Raw genomic sequence first — 17,981 nt, 5'->3', positions numbered from 1 at the left:
GAATGTACAGATGTATAACGTGTACGGGTGTACATTCGGGATCGAGGAATCACTTTTCTTCGCTGCAACCAAAAGCCGCAGAATTTAGAAGATTATTATATAGCATATATACAGCTCAGCTTATAGATATTACTTCAGGAGAATCTGTTGAAGCGCTAACCTAAAATCTATTACATCTCATTTTATTTCTTTCACCTGCGTTTCGAAAAAGAATCATAACCTCTGTGCTGTTGAATACTATAAAAATCAATATGCCCTCTCTGCGAGATTTGGCATTAAAGAGAAATGAAAGATTAGATCAGTTACGAATCCGCTTCAATCAATCGAGCGTAACAGACAAAGGGGGGTCTAGTAATTTAAGTGAATCAGTAAACGATTCAGCAACAGTTCGGTTATCTGATTCATGCAACACTCTTGAACAAGAAACTATTGATGGGGAACATAATAAGGTCCAGCAGCAATCTTCCGATCTGAAGAAAAATAAACAACAGCCAAACACTGACAGGATCTGCGAAACTAGCGATCTCAAAGCCAAACTAGCGCCTGCTATAGAAGTGTTGGAAAAAAAAACAAATGAAAAGATTAAGGGCATAGTAAATAGAAGAATATTACAGGAGGCATCTTATGAAAGTGATAGCAGTCATTGATTGAGCAATTACATCAAACCGTATGTTCCAGGCGCCATTGAATTGACTGGAAAAGTTAGTGATGAACTTCTCTAATTGAAAGAACTAAATCAAATAAATTTCAGCCCTACAGTAGTTACATATATCTATAAATATTCTTTTCAAGGCTTATGATAAAACAATGAGGGAAGAAAGAAACGACATCCTAGTAACCATTCAGGTGACTTGTAGTGTAATTTCAATCCTGGGTTGTGAATGCTTGATATATATAGATAAGCGCGAAAATGAAAAACAATAACGAACTAGCAAGTGTGATGGTTCTTATACTGACCCTTGCAGCCAATAGCTTCCCACCGATCACAGCTAAACCAGAGCAAATGGCATGACCAACGACTGCACCTGCAATGACAATCCAATAATCCTTATCAGTGGCCATGGCAATGATACTTATCTGAGAGCGATCGCCTAATTCTCCTAAAAAGATCATCATAAAAATTTGAAACCAAACAGGTGAAAATAAGTAAAATGCTAACTCACGAAGCCTGTGTACAATAGGTTTACCACCCGAAGTGTTATTTAGTTTCTTTTCATGACCAGCTTCGTCACCTTTTTCAATGTCGCCCATGCTCTTGTTGATGTCGCTAACCGCGATTTCTTCCTCCACTTCTGCCATTTCTTCTTCAACACCTGCGTCCTTAGACATCTCCAAGCCTTCCATAGCCAACTTGTAACCAAATACGAGAAATAGAATACCTGCTAAGAACGCTGTATACCGTTCAGAAAGAAAGGACACGATTGAGTGACCCACCACACCAGATATGATAGTCATAATGGCAAGAGATGTGGCAGCTGCTGAAAACACCAAAAGTCTTGGATGGCGCATAGCCATCAAAGCTGCAATTAAAAAGGTTTTATCACCAATTTCAGAAAGCCCAATCATAGAAATTGACATCAAAAAATCTTTGAAATCCACACGTTCTCCCATATTTGTAGACTGCTCAGCGTCTGCAACTGACGCAGCTACAGGTACTACCATTAGTAGCAATGCGAGTAATATTGTCTTTTCTGTCTGGTGAGCCATTTTAAACCATTACAATGCTAAGTAAGAGCATACTTGACAAAAGCCCTTAATGTGACCAGGCTACATAATAAAGCTCCTTAGTGCTAACTTGAAAAACATTATTACAGCGAAACGGAAATGATACCACGACTACGGATCGAAAAGAAATGAAAATAAGGAAAATTCCCAAAAAAAAAAAAAAAAATAGCAAGAAAATGAGCCGACAACAACCTCTGCGGGGCGAACATACCTCAAGAATCTTACTCTTCTAGGCAATAATAAAAAGAGCAGAAGAAACAAGGAAATATCGCCTTTCTCATTTATGAGTACCGCGAAGTTTTCGTGCTGACATTGCTAACGCTGCAATAAACACATCCGCTTCCACAGGAAATGTCCGGAAATACTCAGAAAGGCATATTAAAGATAATTTTCTTGTTGTCCTGCCGCTAATATTTAGGGTCTGTTAATCAAAATACTGTTAGTAAAAAGAAGGTGGTGGAAAATAAAGTGACATCGCTGAATAAAAGTAACATACTGAGCACTTGACTGCAATCTTTTGCAAACTCATTTGATATTTCTCGAAAAAAGAGACTCCAGATGATACCGCATGAAAAGAAACTATACCCAAAGATATCATCTCTTCTATACAAACTCTTAGAATCTGAAGAATACCCTCTGCCGTTGGATTTCCAATATAGAATACTCCATCCGCACGATCAACAAAGGCGTCATCTAAAGAATCTAACAAATTGGATGTGGCTAGTGTCAAAAAATTATGGTATTTTTTCAATCTGTCAAGTTGAGTAAGCAAAGTATTCACTACACGAATGCCATCTGTTGATTCATTCCTATTTGACAAATTAGTCCTCGAGCTTGCTATTGCTTCAACCTCATCTATCAAAAGACATATAAAAATTCCGTTCTTTTCATTAACCTTTAAAAGTTCCTCGATGTCTTGGAATATTATAGATATATTTTTTGATGATTCCCCAAACCACTTGGAAAAAATGCGTGAACAAGACAATTCTATCATTATTCCCTTATAACTTGTATCGATGGTACCAAAATTGTCAGAGAATTCCCGTCTGACAGATAGTTTTTGACAAAGGGCTTTACATAAGGTTGTTTTACCTGTTCCTGGAGGGCCATGGACAAGGAGCAATTTGTTATTTGTTATCAACGTTTTACTATCCTGCTGATTTAAGTTCCCAGTTTCTTTGAACCTTGCTATTTTGAGAGAGATGGTTGCGTAGCTATAAAGTCTCTCTTTAATATTATCACCAAAATACAACGCTTCCCATTGTCCTTCCAAACTTGTAGCCGGAAGGAGAGACATGTTCACGAGATTTAGTGTTTGTTTAGCCAGTGGGATGTCAAAATTTCCATGTGGATTGAGGCAAGTGTTTAAAGTTTCTCCTTCAAGACTGTCATCTTCATCGAATTCTAAGTCAATCTTATCGAATTCTGTAGTCAAAATGTTACCACTTTTCAATCCTTTATTCTCTTCCAGGCAGCAAAAAGGATATATCATAAATTCATCGGGTGCTGACTCTTGATATGTCTTTAAGTCCTGAATTTCTTCAGAGTCCAAAATATAATCTATATGCTGGTCCAAATTTTTCTTCTCATAAAAGTTTAATTTAATGGGGACATAAGATGCTGACATTGTCTCTATAGAAATTTTCTTAACAAACAAAGATAGAAACAAATTATCTTGTCCTTCATTAACCGTCCTTGCAGTAGCGCTTATACTTGAAAACTGGTGCAACAAAACTTTTGCTAAGCTTCTAATTAAATGCTGCTGTGCCTCAGTTGGTGGATCCCTAATCTCAATGCTTCCTTGCCCTTCTCTCATTAGCTCTTCGCCTGTTATAATCGAATTCTTTAGGCGACATTTTGGGAAGCTTTCCAGCTTTCTTTTGACAACTGCCTTTAATAAATTTAAGAATTCCCCCAACTTTTCGTTGCTACCTTGTTTAGGGTCGAAACCAGATTGTAGAGAAGAACTTTGCTCTTCTTCCTTGAACATACATCTTATAATATGCAAAGATGATCCCCGTACTTGTAGATCAACGATGTACTTCATCCTTTTGTTGTATATATTCAGTTTGAGTTAAATTATTGTTATGGAAGTATTATTGTTCTCTATGTATTGCCTAACTTTTCGTAGATTTGCCGCTCACCTTTTTATTAATAGCAAGGAAATTTTTTTGTGCTGAAAAAAAGGACATACTTTTGCCAGGCAGAAGAACAGAATATACATATTAAGTACCTTACAGATTAAGTACTAAATCAGTTCATAAAATCATGGAGGAGAGTGGCTTTGGGAACTACTTGTAATTATAACCACAGTGAGTATATAACTTATTTGCTTAACCAGACTAAGTGTTGATAAAATAAAAAGGGGGTTTTCAAAAGGTTTGTTCAGCAAGGTATCAAGAGTGAAAGTCTGTTTGTTACGGACGGCCTTTCCGTATTTGAAGCGGATATTATGGTTCTTTACACATTCTAATATTCAATCAATCCTTCTCACTTATTTGTCCGTAAACTGTTCTACCGGCTTTCTCCCCATTATACAGAATGAAAAATTAAAAACTGAGAATTCTTAACTAATAAGTACAGCAAGAAATTTCACTCGTCAATTCAACTAAACTGTTTAAGTAAACTTATGAGATGAATGTACTAAGATCTACATACCTCTTCTCTCCTGCAAGGTCTTTATTGATATCATGTAGTAGAAAACAATTATTTTCAACTTCGAGATTGGTTTTGAATAAAGAAAGTGAAACTGCAAAAAAGAAAGATAAAAACAAGCAACAAGATTTTAACCCCCGGCACCTGGGTGTCACTGCTGAAATATTTATTCCTTCTGCTTACAAAAACCTTCCAAACGTGTTTTCCCACCCTTTTATCGTTGCAAATGCATTAATAAGAAGACTATACACGTTTGGTTTGAATTCCGTTCAAATCGCATTGTTTCGTTTCCAATCAGGCATTAAACCGTCTTTTTTGCTCTGGAAAAACAAAGCCATAGAGACATATATTAATGTAAACACGTCTTTTGCTCATAAAAATCTCTTAGACATTAAAGGAATGGTCTCTCTATGGGTTCAAGAGGCCCTAGAGGCTAGGTCCCGTCAACTACCAGGTAATGCTACTTTGGATTGGCAGTTGTTAAAGTTCAATGCGGTTCCCAAACTAGTTTCAGTACAGCCCATTATGATTCCTGGAATGCCTTTGGAGCACTTACAATTAGTATACAAATTCGACACCAAGCAAAGACTAATTAAAGTTAATCAACAAACTAAGAAGAGTGAGATATTAGATCGTGACGTTGTAGACTATATTGCCTTCTTATGTGATGCGACAACTAATGATATGGTTCTAATGGGATCTCTATTTGAAAGTAAGCCGAATGATAAATTACCAAAGAACTATGAAGATGATACTAAAACTGCCATACGTAGAATGAAGATGAATGGAGATATATATCGCTTGCCTCCAAACTAAAGCAAGATACAAGCCAGGGGAAACATTCCAGCAAATCTGTAAATAGTCATTTCTTTTGTTGAGTTTCTAATTCCATATACCACATATATATTCGGTGAAAACCATCAACTTGTTGCCATTTTAAAGTATATATTAAATGTTTCGAACTTTTTTCATGGGAAGTATAAAGATGTTCCCTACTTAGTGGTGCACCAATTCCCCCATTTTTACCCATTTTTCCGTGAAATCGTCATAGAATAATATTTTTGACAGATCAGTTTTCTTAGAGCAGCCATTACAGTAAAACTTTAGGAAAAAATTCCGTAAATCAGAAATAATATTTCTTTGACGGGTATCATTACCTTGCAGACTGTTCACATCCTTGTGGTTTTCCTTCTTTTCTGCAGGTTGAAACCTATGAGAACATCCTGCGCTATCCAAGCGGTGAACACAAACTTTCTTTGGTGTCAACCAGCTATTTGCGTGCGTCCTATTTCTAAAAATCGCATTCTTGTGAGGCTTTTTCTTTTCGTATTGTGTACTCGAATAATAATCCATTTCTATCGTTGTTGTGTGGTAAGCAATGCGATGATGTAGTTCATTTTTCTGATATGTTCCAAAAGCACAGGTCAGTGACCTCAACTCCTGTAAACTAAAACAGCAACCATCAATGAACTTTTTAGGATCAGTTAGATTTTTTGAGAGAAACACCGTGAAGTCACCGTATAAACCTTGTGGTACCGAAACGGGATGCAATATGTTCGTTGTATTTATTACCCCAGGTTCGAGAAGTTGGATAGGAGATTTCCTGAGTTTCCAGATATTATTTTCAACTTTAAATTGGAGAGCAGTATATGTATATACGATTATCTCGTGATGAAACGAATGATTTAATATCACCTTTTCCTGATTAAAAAACCTGTTGACAGGACAATTCAATTTAACTATCGATTCATTGTCAAGTTCTCTCATAATAAACTTTCCATGATGAGTCCCAGAGATGGTGACTAAACTTTTTCTTTTCCTTTGTAGGGTAGATCTTAACTGTTTTCTGTCCTTTTGGAAGGGAAGAGATATCGTGTTTGGTATAATACTTTTTGAATTAAAATCGCGCCTTCTACTGTTCTCACAGCTTCCTTCATCCTTAACAAGCAGCGTTTGCATACCTTCTACCTTACGCATACAATCTCCTGCCGCATCGATAGCGTCAGTAATTTCTTTAACTTGATAATCTGGATGATTCGTCCGTTTAAGGGGTTTACTGCGTCTACTAGCAATCCTTTCTATAAGTGCACATATATCTTCATTAGGAATCTGAGACCAATTTTGATTATTTTCCTTGATCTTTTGATTGCAAACTTTTTGGGGATATATTTTCTCCTGAAGCAAGCTGGACTGTACCCTTGTTCTATCCTTTTTACCTGATATATCTTCCAGAATTTTGCAGATATTGCTCGTACTGAGGCGAGACCAATCATGCCGTTCTTTATGGTGGTTGCTCTTCCGTTTGAGAAATTTAGTCTTTTTCATCAATGATTCTGCTTCGTCTTCAGGACTCAGAACCCCACTTTTGTATTCGGGATTGTTTTTTTTGCTTTTGCTTATTCTTGTATTAATCGTTCGGTTCATAACAGGTTGAAGGATCTCAATAAGAATGTCCCCTTTCTGGTAATTAGAACATGTTTTCATTGTGTTTAGAACTACCCTCTCTTCATAGCTTTCAAAGCTGTTGTAATTGCAAATTGTGTATTCAACATTGGCATTAAACGATTTTGTTGGCGTTTTATCGTTTTTCAACCTTCCGTTAATATTTTGCTCGTATTGAACGTTTATGTTTCCAGATGAAGAAATATTATTCAACATTTTACTACTAAACAGGACAAGTCAGTTATTAACTAATTTTTATAACATAACCCTTCTTTGGTCTTTGTGTTGGTGACAATAGAATACATCTTTTTTGTTTATTTTCATCAATTCCGATACTTTTGCCGCCGACAGTATTAACGCGCACACAAAGTGTTTGATCTATATTATATTAATAGGCACATTTATACATCATATTCAAACATTTTGTTTTGAAAACAACAGCTACAAAACGTTTTTTCAAGTACATTCTGTTAATAGTTGGTCATTAAATTAGACATGAAATAATATAGAATAAAATATAAATATGTCTATTCATTATGAATATATTACGTAAGAATTATTTTTTCTTCTTTTCAGCTTCAAATGCCAAATCATTTACGTATGACCCAAATAGTTCAAGGGAGTATCTTGTTGAGGGGTTGTGCCCTTTCCGTATCAATTCAGGAAAGACTTTCCATCTCCAAATAAACAGGTAATCGGTGCTAACGTCTAACGTGATGACTCTCAAATGTTCTAAAGAGACAATATAGAAGTATATTCCCACTCCAGTCAGTATATGCCACCATCCATGTAGCTCAAGCAGTACCCCCAGCGGCAAAGCCAATATGCTTCTTCTAATGTGTACCCAGAATGAGCAAAAATGGATATCCAATAGCCAGGAAAAGTAACCTGATAAGAAAAATAGTGCACCAAGCGCCATAGAAGCCTTGAGATTTCTTTTAGCGAGCGGATCATGGACATATCTGTACGTTAGGCTTCCTGCAGCAGCAGCAACAACTACAATCTGTACAGCAAACAATATTTGATGAATATCAACATTCTTATAGATAACATAGAGTATGCTAACCGTTGTGACGACCAGAGCAATAATGACGCCGATAAATATCTGTTCAAACAAAGGGACCTTCTTATGATTATCCCCATTAAACAACGCCTCTTTGGCCTCACACACTAAACTCCATGTTGGAATGCACATGGCATATATCATGGGTAGCTCATCCAGCAATTGAAACCTATACTTCAAGGTCATATGAAACAACCATGATCCCACCCCGACCAAACCGTAACCAAATCCAATGAATAAAAATCTTTTCTCTAATTTATTTTTGTGCGCAGAGTAGATTGAATAAATCGCGGTGAGTATGAATACGCTGTTGGTCAAAGTGTTCGACCATTCTGCAATATAAGGAGAAACCACATAGTTTTCTTCGCACCAGTCAATAGTCGATGTTGTTTCTCCCCAAAAACCCGGCACAGAACTCTCGGGATAGTTCCAACGAAATATTCCCATCGACTTATCTTTTCTGAAAAAAATTCTCTGTTCTTTTATGGAGTACTCTTTGCATATATCGGCCCGTATATAAAACCCATGTACTAAATTTCTATATATATATATATATATATATATGTATATGTATATGTATATACCTTTAAATTCAAGTACATGTTTTTTTTCCTATAAGCGATAAAAATAAAGTGCTATCCGAGTCCCCTTTAGGCATGTATAGAACAGGAAGCTAAGATTTCATGTCACGAGAATATACTATAGCAATGAAAGGATATAGCAAACAAAGAAGTTACAGGGGCAAAATTTCTTTCAGTCGGCATAGTTATTTTCCGATGCCTCGGATTTTAAAAAAACTTGCGTGATAATTTGTCCCAGGGAGACCGAAGAAGGGGCATGGAGATAGAGGAGTAAGATTGTGGTACTTGAATAACTCTAGCTTTGGTATTAAACTACCGCGGCCGAAACTTCCGTTTGAAAAAGGCATACGAAGGTACCGCCATGTACTCTAGCTTCTTTCGTTTAGTGTTAACACCGTTGAGACAGCTAGTTATTGGCAACACGACGAAATAAAAACTGATGGAGATAATAATATAGGTTCTGTTTTGTATTATCATATAACACTTTTTTTTTGTTATGATGATGGTTCTTGTAAAGAATACGAAGAATTGTTATTTTACTGTTATGTAAGAGAAATAAGTCGAAATTCTTGGAGCCTTCGGATGCTGATCCAAAACTTTGCTCTGCACCGTCAAAGAGAAAGTACTGTTTTTCATAATTTTTACCTCTACTAAGTCCTGCACATTATTGTTATTGTTCTTCTCTTGGCGCTTACGTAAAACCGTTTATCATTGTAACTGTGCCGTTTAGAATGATAGTGGCTTACAAAACGGCTTGGGACATTGTTGCTTCGATTTTTTTTATTACTATCACCTTCTTTTTTTAGCAGCAAGTGCGGCCTCTTTGTTCCTTTGGCGAAAATAATCCTCGCTGGAGTAATTGGAGGCTTGGCAAAACTTAAATCTCCATGCATACCCGGCTTCGTATGTTGGTGAGGAACTTAAAAACATGAACTTTTTATATCCACATTTCCTGCTCAAAAAACTTATTCAGCCAAGCTATAAAACACTGCATCATTCATTTGCATATTCACTTATCACACATTCGGCAGTGGAAAAAACGAATCGAAATTTGAGAGATAAGCTAGTTTTCGAGCGACCTATTTCGTCAGAAAAGAAAGAATTAAATAGCAGATAAGCAAAAACAGGTATTTTCAAAATCTTTCTGCTAAATGGGTAGAAGAAAAATCGAAATCGAGCCTATAAAGGATGACAGAAATCGTACAGTGACTTTTATAAAGCGAAAAGCCGGGCTGTTTAAAAAAGCTCATGAATTGTCAGTGCTTTGTCAAGTAGATATTGCAGTCATTATTTTGGGATCAAATAATACATTTTACGAGTACTCTTCTGTTGATATGAGCAACTTGATTACTGTTCATCAGAATAACAGCGAGCTCCCCCATAACATCATAGAACCTTCCGATTACGGCGACTATGTGAAAAAACCACGTATTGTCCTGAATGAAAGAAAACGTAGGAGAAAAAGAGGAACCGTGCTAAAACCGGATTCCCATTCTGAAGGTTGTGCAAGTTCCAATGTACAGAGCAATGGTTATTTGGGCGCTTCGTTGATGTCAAACGAGAACGAAGGCGCCCGTATACGTACTCCGTTGGTGCATTATCAGGGAAACACATCTCAAATTGGATCTAATAACTTTGAATTTACAAAAAAAAATGCCGATCATCCGATTTTGCAAGACGGTTTAAACTCAGGCGAGGGTTTTCATGCTGGTCATTATAAAGAAACTAACGGTCAACAAGTTCATGTAAACGATGCAGTTCATCCGGACGATATGAATAAGAGAATTGCCTTGAATTCACATTCGCTTCTTCTTGGAACTAAACAACGTAGTTATGATAACTTTTTCCCGTCACCTTATGAACACTTACCAAGGCCTCCATTACCTGTGAATTTGGTGAGCCATATTCCACCGATTCAATCACAGTTTGTACAAATTATTCCGGCTAATACAAACCCAATGGCGGGATCATTCAATGGTATAAGTGGTACTATGAAATTTGAAAAAAGACAAAATATACACCCACAAGTTTCAATTTCAAATGTTTCAGATGAAGGAGCTCCAACACAGACAACAGTTTACCATTTGAACGAGGTAAACAGAAATAGACCAAAACTTACAGAGAGGCCATCTTTGAAGTTAAACATCTCGAGGGCTACAAATGATATCTGCCAACAGTCACCAGTAGTTTATTCAAGAACAGCATCCCCGAACTTGAATGTACAGCACACTTCCGATCGACTTCTTAGCAGCGCCATGTCTTCACCGTTTGCTTGTTCGAACATTGTGAGATATAATAATAATGATACAAACGGCTCAAATCATAGTGGTCCGTATGGCAGCACATACATAAATGGCGAGACCTCCTTCCTTAAGCCGCCGATTGGTAGACCTCCAAAACTTCCAAAAAGCACATCTTCCTCTATCGTGGTATTTCCTTCCTCAGTAACCCGTCCAGATCGGAAATCGACAAGTCCGACAGAATCCTCCATTTGATGAATTCGCTTGATTGCCTGTTTCCTTTATAGGGGATTATTCACTAGATTATTTATGTTGATAAATCCTAGTAGATGTTTTTTTATTGAAAAATAAAAAACCAATCTCACTAGCAAACATTTTAGATATAAGTTTCCAATCATCAATCGGTTGTGCTGTTATGCGACCCATCGCCGATATTTGGGAACTCAAGCAATCAAAACAAAAGAAACTTCTTTCACCAACTCCTCAACAAAAAAGTGTAACAATCCTCTGAAGAAATTAGATAGCATATATACGACGTATTCCATTGATCTAAGATAATTTAAAGGCACCTTGCGGTCAGTGGAGAGTGCTTGTGGATAGCTTTCCTCCTCTTTTAATATAAACCGCCCAATTTATTCCAAATAATTACATCCGTACACCTGTAAAATCCATACCTCTTTTTTTTCTTTTTTAGTACCTCGGGGTATTGTCCCTTCAATTTTAACGCGGTCATTTGAGTATCTTCATTCAGCTTTTTCACCCGGAGGTGAGTGGATAACCCAAGTGAACTGAGCTGGCGCGACGTGGACTGACTTGGCTTGGACGGTACAGCGGCAGAATTTCTAACGGGAGGAAAAGTTCATCTTCGAATGAAAAAGTAGTCTTATATTGAATGTAACCTTTAAAACTCTAGGAGATAGCTAATTGAAACCATTTAGTGTGAATAGACGACTGAGCCATCATGAAGGTATGTAACATCACCCTATCATTTGAATTCTAATAAATCTGCAGGTGCTTAGTGGACTGCCCTCGGCAGTTAAAGAAACATCTACCAACGGATAAGGAAACCGCAACAGAAATTGTTAGAATAATACCTTTTACAAACGAGTAGTACGTTTTGTTATGCAACTGCTGACACTTCGAAGAGGTATTCTTTCACTAGTTTAAAGTAATGAATGGAAACATGAAATTTACGAATAGGCTTTAGTATTGTTCATGAAACTTGAAACCAACTTTTTAATGAAAACTGGGCAGGAATTTTGTTGGAATTCAATAGAAACTATATTGGCTTCTATAATTTTACTAACAGGCGTTTTTTTCAACAGTTGAACATTTCTTACCCAGTCAACGGGTCTCAAAAGACCTTCGAAATTGATGATGAACACCGTATCCGTGTTTTCTTCGACAAGAGAATCGGTCAAGAAGTCGATGGTGAAGCCGTTGGTGATGAATTCAAGGGCTACGTCTTCAAGATCTCTGGTGGTAACGACAAACAAGGTTTCCCAATGAAACAAGGTGTTTTGTTGCCAACCAGAATCAAGTTGTTGTTGACCAAGAACGTTTCTTGTTACAGACCAAGACGTGATGGTGAAAGAAAGAGAAAGTCCGTCAGAGGTGCCATTGTTGGCCCAGATTTGGCTGTTTTGGCTTTGGTCATTATCAAGAAGGGTGAGCAAGAATTGGAAGGTCTAACTGACACCACTGTTCCAAAAAGATTAGGTCCAAAGAGAGCTAACAACATCAGAAAGTTCTTCGGTTTGTCCAAGGAAGATGATGTTCGTGATTTTGTCATCAGAAGAGAAGTTACCAAGGGTGAAAAGACTTACACTAAGGCTCCAAAGATTCAAAGATTAGTCACTCCTCAAAGATTGCAAAGAAAGAGACATCAAAGAGCTTTGAAAGTCAGAAACGCTCAAGCTCAAAGAGAAGCTGCTGCTGAATACGCTCAATTGTTGGCTAAGAGATTGTCTGAAAGAAAAGCAGAAAAGGCTGAAATCAGAAAGAGAAGAGCTTCTTCTTTGAAGGCTTAAGTATGTCTTGGACCTGCATAATTTTTATACTTTTTCCTCTTAGATATATATACTTTTGGCTTAATTCAATACAATTAACTATAACTTCGATTTTATTCTTTGAAGTTTCAGATGCACCTAATTTGTAAACTACTTAAGATCCTTTTCTTTTTTCATGTTTTTCTCGCTGTGATGTGTGACAGCAATTTAACAGAAAAGTTTTCCTTAACGTTAAGAATTTCTACGAAAACTGAGTTCAATAGCTAAACATAAATTATTTCTTAAAAATCTTCCGGAGTATATTTTCTTTGAGAAATGATTAGATACAACATCCCAATCAAAGATATCAAGCTGCACATACCCAGCCCGGTAAAACACCACCCAACTCCCATTGCTCTACAAAGTTGTAAGATAATAGCAGAACTTACCGCTGCACCAATGTTTCTAAAGAAACTACTAACCGCGACAGTCCCAGCGGCTCTTTTAGGGAATAACTCAGTGAGATATGTCATTGAGGTGTTGCTACACCAGGTCATACCAAAAGCAGTGAGAGCAGAGAAAACCAAAAGAACTACAAAGTGATAATGAAAGAAGATCGACCAACCATATCCAACTGTACCGCATATCGTTAGTAAAATCCCAACTAGATTTAATAATAAACGACACTCTGCAGGAAACTTCTTTTCGGGATGACTTTTGATCCAGCGTGAGCGAAGATAATCTGAAAGGTGGCCACCAGATTGAGATCCTAGTAACATGGCTACACCTGGACAGACATAAGCAGCACCAATTTCTAACATAGTAAAATGGTAGTCATTTTCAAGATAATATGAAAATGTAACGCTAAAGGCATAGTAACTGGAAAATAAAAGTGCAGTGCTGATTGATGTAATTAAAATTGGGGGACATTTAATCATTTTCCAGTATAGAGTTATACCTGCTTTAGGTGGTTTTGGAAATTTTTGTCGAAAAAATTGATCATTAGTGACTGGTTTGCGAATACCCATGTCTGGGAATAGATGCCAACGTAATATTTCATTTCCTTTCACGGATGAATGTTCTTTATTCTTTGATTCATTCTTTTTTTCACTCCATCTAGGATCCCCATTGCCAACAATACAACGCAATGTTTCTGGAAGAAGCGCACTTACCAAGATTAACGCTATTCCTGCAATAATAGCAGTGAAACCAAAAAGCCATCTCCAGTAATCTCCTTTCATTAAAATTAGTCCAGCAACAATAGGTGCTATGATGGGACCCATATTTGGGCCCATCATGAAGTACGCTATTGCCTTTCCTCTGTGTTTGGGAGGAACAACGTCTGTTACGGTGCCGGCCCCCAAAGAAATTACAGAACTGGAAGCGAAAGCTTGGAAAACTCTCAATACGAAGAGCGCCGCAATATTCACCGGTACGGCAGCTAATAGTATATTAACAATTAACATTAGTGATAACGATGCCATATATAGGAATTTTCTTCCTCCAAAATCTGCAAGAGCGCCCCAAAAGAGTGGGCCTACTGAGAAAACGGCCATAAATACAGAAACTGTAGCATTTATCGTCGTTGCACTTACACCAAATTCTCTTTGTAACAGAGGTAACGCTGGAATGTATATATTTCCTGACATTGGGCCCAAAAACCCTATAAAAATGATAATACCAAAAATAATTAACCTTCGATCCTTGCTAAAATACGTGTATGGAATATTTTCTCGAGTGTCTGCAAGAGGGTCTGTTGATTGTGAGTTCGATGACTTGATAGCTACCTCTTCCTCTTTCGTATTCGCTTTCTGTGCCGATAAGGACGGGGAAGAATCTACCTGATCATGAAAAATCTGCTTGCCTGCATCATTATTCCCTTGATTTACACGATCCCAGCTTTCATTAATTACATCGTCTACTAAATCTTGAGTCGAGTGAAATGTTGTCTGGCTTGTTCCACTATCTTGCGAGTTTATTTGCAAACCTAATTTTCTTTTTTGAAACGGTTTGCCTTCCATCGCTCTTTATCTGTCCTCCGGTACTTGAAGGTCTTTCCTCTGATAGAATACCAAGATCAATCTTTCTAATTGAATTTTACTAGCCTAATCATACTGCTCATATATTTTCAGAATTGTAATTGTTTTTATTAAAGAGTTTGTGTCGTTTTTTTCCAGATGACAGATTGTCTGGGTTGAAAGTTTCCGAAAGAATATTTAACGTGAACACTCGCGAGAGAGCCCTTTTAAAAATATTGACGGCGTCGCAACAATTGAACATCACATTTCTCATCCCCTTCATGTCTAAAAATGAATGAGATACCAACCACTTTCTGCCTTTTATACTACATCTTAGTCCCATTATGATTAAATTATTCTTGTATTAGTAGCTCATGGCGCTAGTAAAAATACCTTGTGCTAACAACAAACGAACGCACGCTAATTTACATACAAAAAAAAGGAACTGGCCGGGTAAAGATAGTATTCCTGTGGATGAATAGGACCGGACAAATAATAATTGAGGCGAACGATGACATTATTGAAACAATGTAAATACAAGACTATTTAAGCCGTTGACAAACAAAGGAAAGTACACTAGAACACAGGGTGACTTCATATAACACATAGGAATAAAGTCAGATCGGTAGACTCTTTTTAACAACATGTCTGAAGAAAAGCGGCAGTTTGAAAATAGCAATAAACAGCGCAAACCCTCCACAGATCAAGATGATGATACTGTCACGGTGGTACCACCAACTCTTACATACTCACGCAACGAAGGTCAGTTTTTAAGTAATAACTTTCACAGACTGTCTGACGACCACACCACATTGTTTGATGGTGAAGAAGGTCACAGAGACGAGGATTTATTGCCCTCATTGCGTTCCTCCAGCTCAAAAGCGCATTTAATTTCCTCACAACTTAGTCAGTGGAACTACAACAACAATAGAGTACTTTTAAAAAGGTCTATTTTAAAGACACAGCATTTCATGGATCAGCTTCAGGAAGAAAATAATATCCGTCCTATCTTTATCGCTGCTAATGATGAGCGGGAGAAATTACACGTTTTACAGCTGAATATCAAGCTAGATGGTCATTATAATACGAAAGAAAAAAAAGATTTCAACATCGAAAAAGAAGCTCTGTCAAAATTATTTCAATCACAAATCGATTCAGTTACAAGTCACTTAAATGCGTTGAAAAAAAGAGTGGATGATGTCTCTTCCAAAGTATTCATCACAGGTGATGTAAATACTGGTAAATCGGCTCTATGCAACTCTCTACTGAAGCAGCGTTTACTGCCTGAAGATCAACTACCATGTACTAATGTGTTTTCCGAAATAATAGAAGCCCGCGAAAATGACGGCATTGAGGAAGTACATGCTATACCGCTGGGCATAGCTGCCACACTCAAGGAAGCCATTGATATGTACTCAATACAAAATCCAAAAACTTACGAAATCCATACATTGAAAGAACTTCCCGATTTAGTTCCCCAAAACGAAAAATACGCATTATTAAAGATTTATATAAAGGACGATAAAAGGCCTGCTTCTACTAGTTTACTAAGAAATGGTACTGTTGATATTTCATTGATTGACTCGCCCGGGCTGAATATGGACTCCTTACAAACCGCTGAGGTAATGTCCCGTCAAGAAGAAATCGATTTGGTAATTTTTGTTGTCAACGCAGAGAACCAACTTACACTATCAGCCAAGGAGTTTATTTCTTTGGCATCTCGTGAAAAAAAATTGATGTTTTTTGTTGTGAAAAAATTTGACAAAATCAGAGACAAACAACGTTGTAAAGACTTAATACTAAAGCAAATTCGTGACCTGTCGCCAGAAACACATAAACGTGCGGGTGATTTTGTCCATTTTGTTTCTAAGAATGGAGATGAAATGCCAAGGTATAATAACGATAATGGTAGTGAAGATGATGATGACGGAAGTCCTCACGACGATCCATATTCTAACAATGATCCAGATCCGGACTTTGACAGTCTAGAAGATTCATTGCGCAATTTCGTTCTGAAGAAAAGATCACTCTCTAAACTACTGCCTGCTAAAACATACTTATCGAAATTATTGAGCGATATAACAATGATTTCCAAATCTAACATGGAGATGTATACCAAAGAAGAAAAAAAAATCAACGAACAATTGGAAACATTGAGACCTGAAATATTAATTGTCAGGACAAAGTGTAATGATTTGACAACTTCTGTTGACCAAATGGCCGAGGAAACAATTGCGGCAACCTACATAAATACGAAAGAAGCGCTTCTCAATGCATTGGATGTTCCACTGCACGAGTATCCGAAGTACCAAGGGCTTGCTCAAATTTACGACTTCATTTTTTCAACGGAAGCTTTTATTGTAGATCAGATTGATGAATCAATAAGTTCAAGTGAATTGTTTGCTAAACAACAGACAGATGTGCTGGTAAAAAAAATTTATGAGATTGGTAAAAATGAACTTGGTGATGATTTTATGTGTGAACGTGTCTTCAAAAGTGAACTGATGTTTAAGAAAAGGAAACACTTGATAGGAAAGAGGTTAAGAGTATCCTTATCAGTAGCTGATTTGTTTGCACCAAGTTGGAAGGGGTTTTTGTCTTATCTAAGTTGGCAGAAACCCGTCACAGCGCCATTGCGGGATATAGAAAATCAATCGACCGAGGGTCAGAATGGTGTAATGAGGTCTTTGGGCTTGAAAAATTATCCTCTGACACAGTATTGGTCAAAACCATCATTACTTTTCACATCAAAGATTCCCACGCTAACATTATACTTCCTAGGGAGTACCAAAGTAGTAGGAAACATTATATTAAACGGTATTAAGTTGTCATCGTGGAGCTCACTCAAGAAGTTATCAGTCCCAATTATAGTCGTGGGTTCCTTACTAGGAATCACCTATTTAATCCATGACCTGCCTCGTGCCTTACCCATGAATCTTTCCAAGAAATACAAAAGAAAGCTACAGGAACTGGATTACATCCACCTCAACGCCCAAAGAGCTTCGAATGAAGTACGTGATGTTCTACGTGTGCCTACTCGTGAAATTTTAAGGTCGTGTGAAATAATCATGGATAAGAAGCAAATAACTAAGAAAGAATTGGAAAGGAAAAAAGAAAGTAACTTGCTATCAATCAAATTCTTCCAGTCCTTGTACGAGGGGACCTCGGCTCAAATAGCAACGGTGGAGGAAATTAATCTAGATATTGATTAGATGTCCTTGTAAATAGACAGCCTTTCTAAAACATATATATATATATATAATTATCAT

At 37.2% G+C, this 17,981-nt stretch overlaps 10 protein-coding genes across 10 annotated transcripts; 5 read left to right on the top strand and 5 right to left on the bottom strand.

The window, feature by feature from the left end:
* Positions 1-251: 251 nt before the first annotated feature.
* On the top strand, positions 252-647 carry NTC20 (Ntc20p; the record flags this gene model as incomplete). Its single annotated transcript, XM_056224441.1, has 1 exon — positions 252-647. The coding sequence occupies one exon, from the start codon at positions 252-254 to the stop codon at positions 645-647; it is 396 nt and encodes a 131-aa protein (XP_056080540.1).
* Positions 648-864: 217 nt separating this feature from the next.
* GDT1 (putative ribosome biosynthesis protein GDT1) lies at positions 865-1,707 on the bottom strand (the record flags this gene model as incomplete). Its single annotated transcript, XM_056224430.1, has 1 exon — positions 865-1,707. One exon carries the CDS (start codon positions 1,705-1,707, stop codon positions 865-867), a length of 843 nt encoding a protein of 280 aa, XP_056080539.1.
* Positions 1,708-2,002: 295 nt separating this feature from the next.
* PCH2 (Pch2p) lies at positions 2,003-3,772 on the bottom strand (the record flags this gene model as incomplete). Its single annotated transcript, XM_056224419.1, has 2 exons — positions 2,003-2,146; positions 2,222-3,772. The coding sequence occupies 2 exons, from the start codon at positions 3,770-3,772 to the stop codon at positions 2,003-2,005; spliced, it is 1,695 nt and encodes a 564-aa protein (XP_056080538.1).
* A 587-nt stretch (positions 3,773-4,359) lies between these two features.
* Positions 4,360-5,196, top strand: MBA1 (Mba1p; the record flags this gene model as incomplete). Its single annotated transcript, XM_056224408.1, has 1 exon — positions 4,360-5,196. The coding sequence occupies one exon, from the start codon at positions 4,360-4,362 to the stop codon at positions 5,194-5,196; it is 837 nt and encodes a 278-aa protein (XP_056080537.1).
* Positions 5,197-5,376: 180 nt separating this feature from the next.
* SMKI02G2940 (uncharacterized protein) lies at positions 5,377-7,038 on the bottom strand (the record flags this gene model as incomplete). The annotated part of the gene is made up of 1 exon (XM_056224397.1): positions 5,377-7,038. One exon carries the CDS (start codon positions 7,036-7,038, stop codon positions 5,377-5,379), a length of 1,662 nt encoding a protein of 553 aa, XP_056080536.1.
* A 340-nt stretch (positions 7,039-7,378) lies between these two features.
* Positions 7,379-8,332, bottom strand: YPC1 (phytoceramidase; the record flags this gene model as incomplete). The annotated part of the gene is made up of 1 exon (XM_056224386.1): positions 7,379-8,332. One exon carries the CDS (start codon positions 8,330-8,332, stop codon positions 7,379-7,381), a length of 954 nt encoding a protein of 317 aa, XP_056080535.1.
* A 1,285-nt stretch (positions 8,333-9,617) lies between these two features.
* On the top strand, positions 9,618-10,961 carry SMP1 (Smp1p; the record flags this gene model as incomplete). The annotated part of the gene is made up of 1 exon (XM_056224375.1): positions 9,618-10,961. The coding sequence occupies one exon, from the start codon at positions 9,618-9,620 to the stop codon at positions 10,959-10,961; it is 1,344 nt and encodes a 447-aa protein (XP_056080534.1).
* A 1,250-nt stretch (positions 10,962-12,211) lies between these two features.
* Positions 12,212-12,736, top strand: RPS6B (40S ribosomal protein eS6; the record flags this gene model as incomplete). Its single annotated transcript, XM_056224364.1, has 1 exon — positions 12,212-12,736. The coding sequence occupies one exon, from the start codon at positions 12,212-12,214 to the stop codon at positions 12,734-12,736; it is 525 nt and encodes a 174-aa protein (XP_056080533.1).
* A 260-nt stretch (positions 12,737-12,996) lies between these two features.
* Positions 12,997-14,715, bottom strand: DTR1 (Dtr1p; the record flags this gene model as incomplete). Its single annotated transcript, XM_056224352.1, has 1 exon — positions 12,997-14,715. One exon carries the CDS (start codon positions 14,713-14,715, stop codon positions 12,997-12,999), a length of 1,719 nt encoding a protein of 572 aa, XP_056080532.1.
* A 641-nt stretch (positions 14,716-15,356) lies between these two features.
* Positions 15,357-17,924, top strand: FZO1 (mitofusin; the record flags this gene model as incomplete). The annotated part of the gene is made up of 1 exon (XM_056224341.1): positions 15,357-17,924. The coding sequence occupies one exon, from the start codon at positions 15,357-15,359 to the stop codon at positions 17,922-17,924; it is 2,568 nt and encodes an 855-aa protein (XP_056080531.1).
* Between the last annotated feature and the right edge of the window lie 57 nt (positions 17,925-17,981).

The sequence above is a fragment of the Saccharomyces mikatae genome (genome assembly GCF_947241705.1).
Source record: "Saccharomyces mikatae IFO 1815 strain IFO1815 genome assembly, chromosome: 2".
Lineage (NCBI taxonomy): Eukaryota > Fungi > Ascomycota > Saccharomycetes > Saccharomycetales > Saccharomycetaceae > Saccharomyces > Saccharomyces mikatae.
Note: the sequence above shows the minus strand (reverse complement) of the source record. Positions and strands in the feature narration are given on the sequence as shown.